The sequence below is a fragment of the Coptis chinensis genome, unplaced genomic scaffold, assembly GCF_015680905.1.
Source record: "Coptis chinensis isolate HL-2020 unplaced genomic scaffold, ASM1568090v1 utg579_pilon_pilon, whole genome shotgun sequence".
Lineage (NCBI taxonomy): Eukaryota > Viridiplantae > Streptophyta > Magnoliopsida > Ranunculales > Ranunculaceae > Coptis > Coptis chinensis.
The window spans coordinates 138691-153010 of record NW_028238168.1 but is presented as its reverse complement, the minus strand read 5'-3'; the positions used below and the strand labels follow the sequence as shown (position 1 = coordinate 153010).

Here is a 14320-nt window from a genome sequence, read left to right as displayed (position 1 = left end):
TATAATCCAAATCGCCATAATGGGATGCTTTCAAGTCAACAATATTTTGGCTAAAATAAGAACATGCAATGTATTATGCGATGTATTATGTGAGGAAACTTGTTCCAAGTCAACAGTAAAACACCACTCACTACTAAAGCAGTCATGTCTACGTTTATGTTTGTGTTTGTGTTTGTGTTTGTGTTTGTGTTTTTCCCAGTAAGGGTGGGATTCGAGCTAAACGAGCCGAGCTTTACCATGTTTAAGCTCAGCTCGTTAATTATATGAGCTTTAAATTAAGCTCGAGCTCGGCTCATATAATTAAACAAGCGCAAGTTCGAACCGAGTCTAAGGCGAGCCCGAGTGGCCCAATTATTTTACATTACAAATATACTATTTTAGTTTAAACGAGATGAGCTTTATCAAACTTATTTATTACACAAGTTTTAATTTCAGCTCAAGCTTGGCTTGTATAGTTAAACAAGTGAGCTTGAACTTCCACCCTTATTCCCCCGTACACAATGCCCCTATAAACTATCAAAAGAAGTTGTAACAGAATAATTTCTTCTTTCATAAATTCCTGAACAAATTGAAATTAAAAGAAAAATTGGCCAAGAGAACCCAAGTGTGGGAGTTCTCAATACTCGTATTTAATAACATCTTTAGGACCGTATGTCCGCGTTATTATCGAAAAATAATAAAAATACCGTGCGTCCGCGTTAATACCGTGTATGATAACGGGCTTAATTGAGATTCGGTGCTCCGGATCCATACGGCCTGGTATATTGGGCTTGATTGAGATATTCCAGGTGGGACTTAATTACAGTTTCAGGACAAACAAGTTGACCGCGTCTCCGCCTTCGAACACAAACCAGATAGTTAACAAATTGTAACTGTCAAAATATTATAACATTCTATATTTACCAGTTGTTAGAGAAAATATTTGAAACCCAGAACCAAATGAAAAAATAATGATTAGAAACCTTGCTCTTACTACTTCTTACTCGAATGAATCTTGGAAAACAAAGCTCAAACAAAAATAATTAACAATGATAAAATAGAAAACGGGTTCCTCACTCCAGGTTTTGTGTCATAAAACCACGTTAAAGAAATAGAAACAAATATACAGACTCTTGAGTGTCTCCCAGCATCAGACCAGACAACCATTTACCTATCTAAAGGCCGCGATGTGTACATTAGTTAAAAAAGACCAGATCAAAACTCAATGGGCAACAGCAGCAGACTCCAGGGAAGGTTGATCCTTGTTAAAACCGTCCCAGTTGACTTCCCTTAGCATTTTCAACCTTTCGTCTAGTGTTATAAACCCTGCTTGAGGAGCAACTAGACCAAACTTTCCAGCTTTATGGAGTAAAATCACACTTAATCCCATGTCTGGACCATGGAGCTTCCCTGTCAGCAAGACTCGAAGAGGCATAAAGAGAGATTTCCCCTATACAAAGTTAGGCAGATTGTCAGCACAATTCTTGCACGAGTAATATTCCTGGGTTGAAGTATTTTGCTCAAAAACAAAACCATGTTCTGAAAGGGTGGTAAGGAGAAAAGAAAGCTCTGGTAGTTCATCTACTAAAAACCAACCTTGCGCTTCATTGATTTGCCAAAGCTCTTAACCCATTTCTGCCAACCGGTGTGACCTTCTTCAAGTGCAACAGTGAGCTCTCCATTGTCGTATGCTGATAACAGATGGGTAGCGACTTCCGAAAGCTTATCTTCTAAAACAGGTTTACCTTCAGGACTGCAAATGACAGTTCAACACCCCATTACTAAAGACACCTTGAGCCTCCTAACAACATTTTTCTATTTCTAATATGCATTCACAAAATAATAAGTACAATACTAAATGAACAAGTCAACTAAGAAGCAGATTTCTAAGACGACCTTGGCCTCAAAATTCAACACTATTTACGTTGTCTTCGACAACAGCATAAAAATAAACAGTGCACATAGGAGAAAAGATAGGGTACCTAGCCAAAGTAGAATGCAAGGGATACGAGAGCAATTTTGATAAAACTTTATCTGAATCTGTAACCAAATCAATACCATCCTTTAGCAGTTCAGCAGCTTCCTGTTTAAGGGGTTAATAAAAAAGGATTAACACTTTGAATAGCAAGTAATAATGAAAAATCAGTTTTAAGGTAAAAAAAAATGAATCCATAATCCAACCTGTACAAATGTTCCTTCTGATTCTACGAGGATACCAGCAACCTTCCATTGTTCACCCAAAAGCTTGACTAACTGTTCTGAAGGTAGAGCTCTTAAATGCTGACCATTCATCCACCTAATATTCCATGGAATATATGCAGGTTACACATAATGTCTATATACGGAAATTGAATATTCAAAAGACCTATCATCCAACAGTTTTTGTTTTTGCATGCAATACAAAGGCTGAAATGTCCCAATCCAGTTAGTAAAGATAACCAAAACTGAGACCTTGGATATATCGAAGTCACTACGCTCGGAAGTAAGATCATTTTATTATTATATCAAAAACTAAAGATTCAACGCATGTCCAATATTTTCTTGGAGTACATGCTGAGCTATTAGGACCCAGTTAATTAGATACACAAGGGTATGAGTTTATACATGAACTCTCTTCAAATAGACAACTCATGCCATCACATTGAAAATAAATCAGGATTGTATTTAAGGTGGGGGTCAATATGGTTCTTGCCAGTAGGACACTAACAGTTGGTACAAAGTAGCTTGCTTCTGGAGAGCTGTAGCTTACCTAAATTTTGCCGAATCAAAGATGGCTCCGCTCTTGTTAACGCGGTCAATTGAAAACTTCTCAACTGTAAGCCATAACAATGTTTTAATCAAGGAAACTTGATGTAATGGAATGGTAAATTGGCAATCCTTGTGTTTTCATAACCACATTCCCATACATGCCCTTGAATTCCTTGGAATAAAATGGAAAGTAAAATACTAACCAAGCTGCTGAAGTGTGAAAAATTCATTTTCAGTACCATCTCCCCAACCCAAGAGAGCTAGATAATTAACCATTGCATCAGGCAAATACCCCATCTCCTTGAACTATCATTTGGAAAATAAAAGTATAACAATATAACCAATCAGGGGAAATTGAGAGGAATATATTATCTCCAACATACACTGCTAATGAAAAAGTAAATTTAGTATGCATACCTGACCTACTGAAGTTGCACCATGTCGTTTTGACAATTTACTCCTATCAGGAGCAAGAATCAGAGAAACATGTGCAAAGTATGGCATTGGAAATCCAAGAGCCTGATACAGAAAGTACTAACGATTAGGAAGATATACAAGCCTTCACTAAGACAACTCAAAAATGTATGTCAATAACTTAATTGTAGTAATTATAGTAACATAATGATATGAGAAGAAGGATTACTTTGTAGATTAGAGCCTGCCTCAGAGTGTTTGGTAAATGTTCTTCTGCTCTGAAACAAAATATTGACCATAGAACAAATTTAATTTTAAAGAAACATAAAAACAAACAAAACAAAATAAATTACTTGGACACTATCTGAATTGAATCATTATAATAAAAAAATGAACTGGCATTAAACTATAAGAGTGACTATGCAGAGTTCCCTCCACACATATAAAATGGTTCACCTTATCACATGAGAAATGGCCATGGTAGCATCGTCAACAGTTACACAAAAGTTGTATACAGGTTGCCCATTGCTCCTCATTATTACAAAATCTCCAAGTGTATTCAAGCCCCAACTAACCTTCATGACGCTATCGAATCAAATCAACATAATAATATGAACAATCAAAAATGTGGTTGGACGTGTAAACATGCACAAAAGTAAACATAGTATATCAACAGGTATACTAGGTTTACTTGACAGTATTAAACTGCTACTGTGAGAGCACAATATATACATGTACAAGTCTTCTAGAATAGACCACGGATTTAAAATGAGCTCACTTCACCACGGATGAGGTCTTCAATTTTCAGAGTCCCTTCTTTGGGAACACGAAACCGGTAGGTATATGGTGTCCCCTTTTCCAGCTCTGCTTGTACTTGGTCGTCAGCGGCAGTGGCCCACTTTCCTGCATACACTGGTGGCAGTTGCTTTAGTTGTGCAATCTCCTTCATTTTCGCTAATTCCTGGGAGGAAAACAACACTATTATAATCTTCTATAGAAAATACTTTGCTATAGAAAATAGAAAAGATACAAATACGAAGTACCTCATTTGAACAAAAACAGCGATAAACATGACCAGAATCCAAAAGCTTCTCGGCATAATGCTTGTATAAAGAGTTGCGTTCAGACTGTCGATATGGACCATAATCTCCACCAATACCAGGACCTGCATAGCCAGTGTAAATTTGATGATCTAGTACACTGAACAATAAATTAGAAAAATAACTCCCACTTGATTAAAAAGTCGACCTTCATCCCAATGAAGGCCAAGCCATGAAAGATCTTGTAGGACAGCATTCTCAGATTCCTTTGTAGATCTCTCCAAATCTGTATCTTCTATCCGAAGTACAAACTTCCCACCCTTTGACCTTTGCATTTGCAGCATTATGATGATTATTATTATTAAGGATTAATAATGGAAAGAGTTGAAAGACATACCTGGCGAATAAGTAATTGAAAAGAGCAGTTCTTGCTCCACCAACGTGGAGATTGCCAGTGGGTGAAGGAGCGAAACGAACTCGAACCTGTTCGGGATTCCACTTGTTAGGGATATCGACAGCGTAAACAGAGAAATTCCTTCGGTTTGGAGAGAAGCTGAGTGATGTTTGACGAAGAAATGGGCGAGTTACTACATCCGGGAAACTCATAATAAATTTACAACCTACTAGAGTCGCCATTGATGAGTCTCTCTGCCAACAACCTTTGATTCAAACTTCAAAGGATAAAACTACACATCCTCTTCGCAAACATAATTCTATGCGGACACCCTCGTGCGAACGAGTGAACGACTACCAACTAATAATAAGAGCATTCCCAAGTGCATAATAATAATAAGAGCATTATCAGTGCAAGTCAATATTTTCCCCCTCTCTATGTAAGCAGTATTTCCTTTTTTTCCAGCATTTTGGTGAAAAGCAACGTAAAAATAAAAAAAACGCTATAGACAGAATGAAACATCCTGTATGAAATTTAAAAAAAAAAAAAAAAAAATCGGAAAATCATGCGACATGGAATGAAACATTTTGTCTGAAAAAAAAACAATTTTTTTTTTTAAAAAGAAACACAAGACGGAATCCAACATCTCGTCCAAAGTTCACAAGTCAGCCACCAAAATTTTGAACCAAAAAAACACCAAACAACTTTTAGAAACATCAAAAACACCAAACCAAAAAAACGGCTATATAGCAACACGGAACAACATCAAATTTTCGACATCAAACTACGTGGTTTTGGGAAAACCGCGTCATGTATCGCACATAAATTTTCTTATTTTTTTTTATTTTCCAATCGCTGGCACGGTTTTGCCAAAAGTGATTTGATACAACACCAAACCTGAAACCAAATATTGGGCGATTTGGTGTTTTTATCGACATGTGACTCTCATGAAGTTGAAAAAACACAAATTGTTGGAAATTTGGTGTTTGATGCTAGGTTGATATCACTCCTAAAGATGCTATAATGACTTGGGAAAATAGTCACCTTGTTTTCACCTCTGCATTGGTCATTGGATTTGAACAAAATGGATGTGAAAATTTTCACATTCCCTTCAATTCCACCTGCTTTGGGAATGCCCTAAGAAGCCCATTGCTATATGTACTGCTAAATGTAATACAACATTGGAAAGCCCATTGGACTTGCTCTCAATCTCTAAAAAAAAGTTTACCTTGTTCGTCAGTTGATCACCACCAGATCGCAGGGGGCGATGGAAGAGTATCCAGAAGAGCTTCGGACACCACCAGTGACATTAGTTTCACTCGTGGGCTGCCCGGAGCTCCACCCAATAATCTCGACCCATCTCCACACAGAACAACCACCTATTAACACATTAGCATTACCCGATTTCTCTAAAATATCCGTTATGGCAAAGAATCAGAAAGATTCATCTTCTCACCCACTTGGCATTTTAAAAAAGGATTGGTTGTTGAAACACCGAACTAGGGTTCCTTCCGTAATTGCTGCTCTCTTTACTTGTCATCAACTCTCTGGTGACCCTGCCCAGTGGCTTCAGCTCTGCACCGATCTCGAAAACCTCAAGTATGGATCTTTTTTTTTTTTTTTTTTTAATTACATATATTACTATGTCATTCTTAATATTTACCCTTTTACATGCTCAGAGTTGTGGCTCGTGGAAGGAATACTAAACTGGTTGTGCTTGTTGTGCATTTTACACCCAACGGTAAATTTCTCCCAATTTCTTTCAAAACGACCAATTTATCCATTTTGGTTAACAAATGTAGGCTTTTTAATGCAGACGAAGTGAGTGAGGAACGTATCATTGCTCTAAGAAAACGCGCTGAACTAGATTCTAAGTATCTTCTTAACTTTGTCAATGATGCCCAAGAGATTAAGGAGTCCATCAACAGGCATGTGTTTCGCTGTCTATATATATTTAACACCCTAATTATACAAGACTTGTCGAATTTATTCTATTGTTGCAGATTGGGGAGCACGTTTGCGGAATTGGCTAATGCATATTACAGGGAAGAAGGGAAAAGAATCAAGTCCCGTATTGAAAAGAAGAACACCAATTCGTTGGAGTTATATATACGTTACTGCTTTAAGGCAAGTCTTTTTTTATTTTCTCCTTTAATTTCTATTGCAAGTGTTATTAAATTTAAATTCTTCAGTTATCCATTGCTCATTACAACTTTCAAAATGCTAGGTTGCTGTATACGCAGAATTTCGGAGAGATTGGGTTGAAGCTTTGAAATTTTATGAGGAAGCCTATCATTCCTTACGTGAGGTATCTCTCTTCACTTCTCTATTATTATTATTATTATTATTATTATATTTCCTCTTTATTCTGTGGTATTTGTGGTTGCCAAATGCCAACACATCATGTCAGAGCTATATAACAAAGATGTTGCCACATATTCTTCTCCAACACGAATAAAATGTTTCTGACAAACCTCATACCAACAAACCCTGATCAAAGGTCCTAATATGGTGTTCTCCTTGTTTTTGATATACCAAGTACAATACATTTTTAGACTCATTGGTGTATCCTTAGTAAGCCGAACCATCATGGAGGGGGATTCCTCTCTCGCTCCTCCACTTTCCCATGGTTTGAGGGTGAATTCACCTGATAATCGCTCCTGTTGTAGCTGATTGGACGCTCTGAACAAGCTCAATGCCTCAATGTAATACTGCATCGCGAATAGATGGTTAATATTTTCTTTCTAAGTCCTACTAACATGTTGTGAATATATATCCGCTTCCTAGACCATTGATTATGTTTTTCTGTGCTTATTATTTTCCTTCCAAGTGCAGATGATTGGAGTATCCACAAGGTTGCCGCCAATTCAACGCTTGATAGAGATAAAAACTGTTGCGGAGCAATTGCATTTTAAGGTATCAACTTTGTTACTGCACGGAGGAAAGGTCATAGAAGCTATGACATGGTTCCGCAAACACATTGCGTCTTACAAAAAGCTGGTGGGAGCACCTGAAGTCGTTTTTGTTCACTGGGAATGGCTAAGCAGGCAGTTTTTGGTATTTGCAGAGTTATTAGAAACACTCTCTGTAACCATTCCTAGCACTTCTTCTCAACTATCAGTCATGCTAGAGAGAGGTTTGACCGAGTGGGAATTCAATCCAGCTTACTTTTATCAGGTGGGCATCCTTCTTTGCCTTGTTCTTTTTTTGGGTAATAAAGATTCATTTGTGGGAGACACATAGGCCGGACCAAAAGAAAAACAAAAACAAACAAAACTGAAAAAGCAAATGAACCTTATAAGAATTACATGTTTTTCTTTTGATCAAACTTGACTTGCAACAGTTAGCAGCGCGTCACTTGAGGGAAAAGAGACTTTGCCTTGAACTTGCTTTGTCTGCATCAGAAACCCCCCTTTCAACAGCAGATGGGATTGAAAGCACCTCTGCATCTGTGATTCCATCTGTTTATGTGGGTCAGTTTTCTCAGTTATATGAGCAAGAAGATGCATTTGGAACGAAAAGGTTAGTCTTCAAGGTGGTCCCTGGGAACGAGCTAGTTTTGCCTTTTACTCAAACTCTAATAGTACACGTTTTGAATTGCAGTCTTACTGATGCGGAGTATATCCTCTATGCCATTGCAGAAGCAAAACGATTCCAGGATTCCTTCGAAATAATTGCTCTCTTCAAAAAGTCATTTGAGACGTACAACACCCTCAAGGCCCCAAGAATGGCATCTTTCTGTGGAAACATGATGGCCATGGAATACTTCGCTATTGGCGACTTTGTCAATGCAAAACAGTTGTTTGATGGTGTTGCAAGTCTTTACAGGCAAGAAGGTTGGGTTGCGTTGCTTTGGGAGGTCTTGGGGTACCTAAGGGAGTGCTCGAGAAGACTAAGTTCAGTGAAAGATTTTGTCGAGTACTCTCTTCAGATGGCTGCATTGCCAATATCATCTAGTTTTGGATCCCAACCTTCTGAAGGAAAATATGGTCCAGCTGGTCCTGCCAGTCTGTCTCAAAGACAAATCATACACGATGAGGTTTTTAAGATTCTAAGAGGAGAAGTCACATTGTCATCAAATGAAGACAGCGGCAGCCTTAAAGTTGAAGCTGATAAACCCCTCTGTCTTGAGATTGATCCTATCAGCCCACTTAGAGTGGTACTTCTTGCTTCAGTCGCTTTTCACGAACTGGTGGTCAAGCCTGGTGCATCTACCTTGCTGACAATATCGCTATTGTCACAGCTCCCCCAACCAGTTGAGATTGATCAATTGGAAATCCAATTTAATCAGCCTGAATGTAATTTCCTGATCAACAGTGCTCAGCAACCACCGGTAGATGCAACATCTTGTGGTCAACAAGATTTGCGGATAGAGAATGCTCCATTTTTAAAACTGCTCGCGAATAAGTGGCTACGCTTGACATACGACATAAAATCTGGTATGCATCTGGTCCCCTATGTATTTTCATCCGTTCTTACTTTATTACCGCTGCAACTTTGAAACACTGCTATGACTGCAGAACAAAGTGGAAAGCTTGACTGCATATCTGTGATCTCAAAGGTGGGACCTTGTTTCACAATTATTTGCCGAGCTGAAAGCCCTGGCTCAATGGACGAGTTACCTCTTTGGAAGTTTGAGGAGCGTGTTGATACCTTGCCAACCAAGGATCCTGGTCTTGCATTCTCTGGTCAGAAGGTTATTCAGGTTGAGGAACAGGATTCACAAGTTGATCTAGCTTTAGGTGCTACTGGTCCCGCATTAGTTGGAGAGAGCTTCTTAGTTCCTGTTACTGTGGCCTCGAAAGGTCATAGCATTCATTTTGGTGAATTGAAGATAAACCTAGTCGATGCCAGAGGAGGTGGACTGGCTAGTCCAAGGGAAAGCGAACCATTCTCAAATGACAGTCACGACGTACAACTTATTAACATTTTGGGGCCTGATGGTGAGTATGAATCTCAAAAGGGTTCTGATAATATCAGGAGCATTCAGCATTCTTTTGGGTTGATTTCTGTTCCACTACTAAACATTGGTGAGTCATGGTCTTGCAATTTGGAGATCAAATGGCACAAGCCAAAGCCTGTCATGCTCTATGTATCATTGGGTTATCTGCCAACTGGGGAGGAAGCTAAGGAACAGAAGGTACATGTCCACAAAAGCTTGCAAATCGAAGGCAAAACTGCGGTTGCTATCAGCCACCATTACATGTGTCCGTTTCGTCGTGATCCCTTGTTGCTCACTAAAATCAAGCGATTACCAGGTTCGGATCAGTTAACATCGCTGGCGTTGAATGAAATTAGTATTCTCGTTGTCAGTGCAAAGAACTGCTCTGAGGTTCCTGTGCGGGTAATGTCCATCTCCATTGAAGTGGATGATGATGATGGAAGAAGGTCATGTAGAGTGCAGCAGGGAGGTGGGTGTTTACCTGGCCTACCTCTACTCATACCGGGTGAAGAGTTCAAGCAGGTTTTCTCAGTCGTTCCAGAGGTATCCTCACAAACCCTTGGGGTAGGAACAGTGTGTCTTAAATGGAGAAGGGAATCTAGTCTAGAAGAAGACCAATCTTGTTCTGACATTGCAACAGTTGGAGCAGTGACTCGGCATAAACTCCCAGATGTGAATGTGGAAACAGTGCCATTAATTTTGAGTTTGGAGTGTCCTCCTTATACTATCCTTGGAGATCCCTTCACATGCTATCTGAGAATTCAGAATAAGACTCAGTTACTTCAAGAGATAAAATATTTGTTAGCAGACTCTCAGAGCTTTGTTTTGTCTGGGCCTCACAATGACACAATTTTTGTTATGCCGAAATCAGAGCACATCCTCGGCTACAAACTTGTTCCTCTGGCTTCAGGTTCACAACAGCTGCCTAGAGTTACTGTGACCTCAGTGAGATATGCAGCTGCATTTCACCCATCTTTAGCTGCAGCAACAGTTTTTGTCTTTCCCTCTAAACCGCATTTTGAAGTGGATGATAAAGCTGGAAGAACACCTGAACCCCCTGAAGGAGAATGAACGGAACTAGTATCCTGATTGAAAGAAAACATCACTGTAGGTCACATGCTGATTCAAGGTGGTTGCATGATTCATCAGTGGATCCCATTGTTTCAAGGGGGATTTTGTTCCGACACCTGGGTCTCCTAAATCATTGTGCTCACACCAATATGGGGCCGTCCAAGGTCCCAACCCTTCCAACTTTTTTGCGTACTATTCAATTTACATATCTTTATTGGTTGGAAACCTAGCATTCGTGCTATCATTAAAATGAGTGTTGATGGTTTCTGAAGGAGGGAGGTCTTGTCTTCAACTTTCGGTTTGGACCGTGTCGCCATCTCAGAAATTTGCTTGTAAAAGGTTTCACAAAATTCAACATCATGTAATTTGTTGTTAATGAAAACAATAGAAGTTCATAAATTAAATTGTAATGATTTTCCCAATTAATACCGTACTTATGTTTTCCCTTTCTTTTTCCTTCATTGTTATTATTGTTGTCTTTCACCCTTGTTACTAGGAGGCACTGGGAAGTATAGTAGGATTTCTTTTTTCTTTCAGCTTCACGTCACTTGTAAGGAACTTCAATTTTCTTATGTTAAACTGATTTACTGGCGCAACTTCTATGTGTGTTCAAAATTTGAAATATTGCAATAGTGATTTAATATCTCTCTCTTTTACTATTTTAAAAATACAGTGCTGCAATAGTGATTTAATACTAGTATACTGCTAAGCAGTGGGGGTGAGCGGAGAGGGAGAGGAAAAGGGAGAGTGAGAGAGACAAAGAAAAAACAGAAGGGAAGAGATGAGGACAGATGCATTAAAACCAACCAAGTTGGTTTTGTCCCAAGATAACCCCTTCTCCCAAAATGTTCGCTCCGCTCACGGATTAAAAAATGTGACTCTTGGTTACTTTTTTTTTGTGACTATTTTGCTCTTATAGTTATGTGATAACTACGAATTTACCCCTACACCCAAAACAAAATAAAAAAAATAAATACTACGTACAAAAAGATTAAATAAGTAATTTAATTTTTATAGATTACTTTATAGAATGAGATAGGTGTGTAGCACCTACATCAGACTAGTATATATATATATATATAGCGGCAATTCGTTGCTATGGAATGTGGAAACTCACTGCCCGTTGCCGTGGAATGTAGGATCTCACGGCAACTTGCTGCCACGGAACTATCAATATATAGAGAGAATAACCATTATTCTTCTAGCCTTTTGTCAAAGGGGTGCCAATTCCATAAAATGGGTTGTAAATACTGCGCCAATGTTAACACTGCAAAACTATATCTCTATAAATTATTTGTTGATTGTATTTTTAGCAATATAATATTTGCACATAACCAAAATCCAATCACATGCTCTTCCCAATAGCAAAATAGAATAGATCCTAACAATATTTTGTAGCAGAAAAATAAAAATTTCATGTGGCTTTCCGAGTCCATGCCGGGATGGCATCATCAAAAGTTTGTTCATCATCGTTCATCATAATTTAATCAGGTTACCCTGAAGGAAGAGACCGCCTGCAAGAAAATTTACTTTAGTAAAATGATGAGCTCTAAAGTCTAAACCATAGTTGCGCCAAGGTGCAACTTCCAAGTTCCAAGCAAACAAAGTTGTATTGGCAGTGAAAGTAGTAATCAATTACACTAGAGAATATCATCCAACTCACCTTGACAATCTTGGATCTGTATTTCTCTGACTCGTCTTCGAAAAACTGCAGTAGCAGTTCAACCTTCAAAAACATTTACTAAAAGAAACTGGGAAAAAGAAAACACGCTAAGATGGGCTGATACATGTGGATGTGGTAAGTGGTTATACACATACCTGCCCTGTCACAGTGTAGAGTTTGTTGTACCAGCCGAAAGATCCCATCCCAAGAACTGAAAATATGTGTCTGCTGCTTTCACCTGGTTTTTGCAGCGAATACTCAATGTAATACAACCCTGCTCAGTTGTACAAGAAAATGGTAAGGGCGCAATTGAATGAACTTCTTCAAACCCATCATTCTTACATATTTTGGTAATCGACTCTTCATGGCAAATCCAAAAAGACTCTTACCATTTGAAGCCTTGGAGTTGATAAGCTTTGCCGCAACACCAGGTGGATTCTGCCAACTCCTGTCCAATCCACTAACCTAGTAATGACATATTAGATTTGCATCTGTGTAAGTAGAAGTGAAATGGATCTTCCAGTGAAAGAAGAAGACGAAACTCGGTATCAAGATTTTATAGCCTACCAGAGTCTCAGCGAACTCATCCACCTTGCCAAAAGATTCCAATTTAGTATAATCCGCGCCAAGCCCAGAGATTAACACACTGACTGAACAATTCGTTTTAGTGAATTCTCATTTGTACGAATTAACAACAATCTAAAACTGGATCCATTAGAAAATTTTATGAGTACCGTTTGAACTTGTAGACTCTTCTGGGTAAAATGCTGTTAACGATCTGATTCCATCAGATTCTCCTTCACCCACTATCCAATCTGCAGGAAAACTTGGTCATTAAAACAAATTAAAAAATATGGAATTATTTTAACTTAGAACTTGCAAAGAGTTCAAATAAAATATGAGCAAAAGATAGAGATTTTATATTAATTATAAAAGAAAGTGGCACAGTTGTATCAATATAATGTAATTCCAAGTACACAATGCGCCACTATCTTCACTCATATTGAACTAATACATTGAGTTTTGAAGTGCTAAAATATTAATTCACCTTTAGGAATCACTATCTTGAACCTTTTAGTCTCGTCTGAGTATACACCAAAAGTAGTCTCTTGTACATCTGAGGGAAGGAATTGAATGAAAAGTCAGACTATAAGTTGTGTAGAAAAACAAAAACAGGCTTAAAGAATAAGAGAAAGAGAGAAATGACCAGTTTCAGCTAAAGCAGTTGAAGCGATAGACGGTAAAGAAAATGCCGCAAACACTGTCTGTAATAACGCCTCTCTCCTTTTAGTTTTTCCAATTTTCATTTCTTCTTCATTTTGTTTCATGCATACACTATAAACCATTCCAAAAGACAAGAAAACCATTCAATGAGTTGAAGCATGAAAGAAAGGATCAGATATAATGAATTACCATTGCTGCTTCTTGTTATAGTTGGACAATACAGCAGATGGACTTGCACATTTCGTAACACCTGAAAACAAAAGGACAAGAAAGCAAGTTCAGAAAAACTGTGATGCTTAAAACTGGATATTTATGATTTTTGAGGTGTGATGAGAACGTTTGAACTGAGAGAAAGGTGTGGAACTGGAATCCCAGAATTGAGACCGTATGGACTGGGAACACAATGAAGAAACAGACGCCATTCTTTTGAGATTGCCTTTGCTCTCTGCTTCTTCTTGGCATCACACACCTGCTTCTCAACATAACTTATAATTGCACCCATAATATATCGATAATGGGTGCGCATATCAGGCACCCACGCACTGGACAAGGACCCTCTTCTTGGCACAAATTATATTTCCGCGAATAATTTTTCAAAATTTTTCACTTTTAGATTTTAGATTTTAGATTTTAGAAAGAAAGAAACTTTGTATTCGTTGTTCTCAAACATGCACCTTCTCTTCTCCGCACGCAGACATATTGCATTTGAGCTTGTTGGAAATAAGGTTGGATAGACGCCCACCAAGATAAGAATAAACCACTGAGTATAGACTTTATCCTATCAGATATTAGATGAGGGGGACTCTATCCTATCTGATATTAGATGAGTATAGGACTCTATCCTA

General features: G+C 38.4%; 3 protein-coding genes across 3 annotated transcripts; 1 reads left to right on the top strand and 2 right to left on the bottom strand.

Annotated features, from left to right (window-relative positions):
• Positions 1–1008: 1008 nt before the first annotated feature.
• ERS (glutamate tRNA synthetase) lies at positions 1009–5059 on the bottom strand. The gene is made up of 13 exons (XM_086587906.1): positions 4579–5059; positions 4390–4508; positions 4185–4306; positions 3920–4102; positions 3598–3716; positions 3371–3419; positions 3145–3246; positions 2931–3033; positions 2729–2792; positions 2161–2275; positions 1962–2062; positions 1576–1732; positions 1009–1429 (listed from the first exon to the last, which is right to left on the bottom strand). Exons 1-13 carry the CDS (start codon positions 4815–4817, stop codon positions 1202–1204), a joined length of 1701 nt encoding a protein of 566 aa, XP_086444032.1. The 5' UTR covers positions 4818–5059; the 3' UTR covers positions 1009–1201.
• Positions 5060–5759: 700 nt separating this feature from the next.
• LOC147473011 (trafficking protein particle complex subunit-like protein) lies at positions 5760–11014 on the top strand. The gene is made up of 9 exons (XM_086587938.1): positions 5760–6174; positions 6255–6316; positions 6392–6503; positions 6579–6702; positions 6803–6883; positions 7411–7752; positions 7919–8097; positions 8179–9014; positions 9096–11014. Exons 1-9 carry the CDS (start codon positions 5843–5845, stop codon positions 10586–10588), a joined length of 3561 nt encoding a protein of 1186 aa, XP_086444064.1. The 5' UTR covers positions 5760–5842; the 3' UTR covers positions 10589–11014.
• Positions 11015–11849: 835 nt separating this feature from the next.
• On the bottom strand, positions 11850–13967 carry LOC147473010 (psbP domain-containing protein 3, chloroplastic-like). Its single transcript, XM_086587907.1, has 10 exons — positions 13813–13967; positions 13665–13725; positions 13459–13586; positions 13300–13368; positions 12986–13066; positions 12819–12901; positions 12641–12716; positions 12407–12525; positions 12252–12296; positions 11850–12102 (listed from the first exon to the last, which is right to left on the bottom strand). Exons 1-10 carry the CDS (start codon positions 13895–13897, stop codon positions 12076–12078), a joined length of 774 nt encoding a protein of 257 aa, XP_086444033.1. The 5' UTR covers positions 13898–13967; the 3' UTR covers positions 11850–12075.
• Between the last annotated feature and the right edge of the window lie 353 nt (positions 13968–14320).

Excerpts from the sequence above, each read along its gene's own strand:
- ERS (XM_086587906.1), bottom strand. The coding sequence starts at position 4,817 with ATGGCGACTCTAGTAGGTTGTAAATTTATTATGAGTTTCCCGGATGTA. Across the intron at positions 3,247-3,370 it reads GGCAGGCTCTAATCTACAAA|GCTCTTGGATTTCCAATGCC; the intron begins GTAATCCTTCTT and ends TTTCTGTATCAG. Across the intron at positions 2,276-2,728 it reads TTTGATTCGGCAAAATTTAG|GTGGATGAATGGTCAGCATT; the intron begins GTAAGCTACAGC and ends ATGGAATATTAG.
- LOC147473011 (XM_086587938.1), top strand. The coding sequence starts at position 5,843 with ATGGAAGAGTATCCAGAAGAGCTTCGGACACCACCAGTGACATTAGTT. Across the intron at positions 6,703-6,802 it reads ATATACGTTACTGCTTTAAG|GTTGCTGTATACGCAGAATT; the intron begins GCAAGTCTTTTT and ends TCAAAATGCTAG. Across the intron at positions 6,884-7,410 it reads CCTATCATTCCTTACGTGAG|ATGATTGGAGTATCCACAAG; the intron begins GTATCTCTCTTC and ends TTCCAAGTGCAG.
- LOC147473010 (XM_086587907.1), bottom strand. The coding sequence starts at position 13,897 with ATGGCGTCTGTTTCTTCATTGTGTTCCCAGTCCATACGGTCTCAATTC. Across the intron at positions 13,587-13,664 it reads TATAACAAGAAGCAGCAATG|TGTATGCATGAAACAAAATG; the intron begins GTAATTCATTAT and ends AATGGTTTATAG. Across the intron at positions 12,297-12,406 it reads TCTACACTGTGACAGGGCAG|TTTTTCGAAGACGAGTCAGA; the intron begins GTATGTGTATAA and ends CTGCTACTGCAG.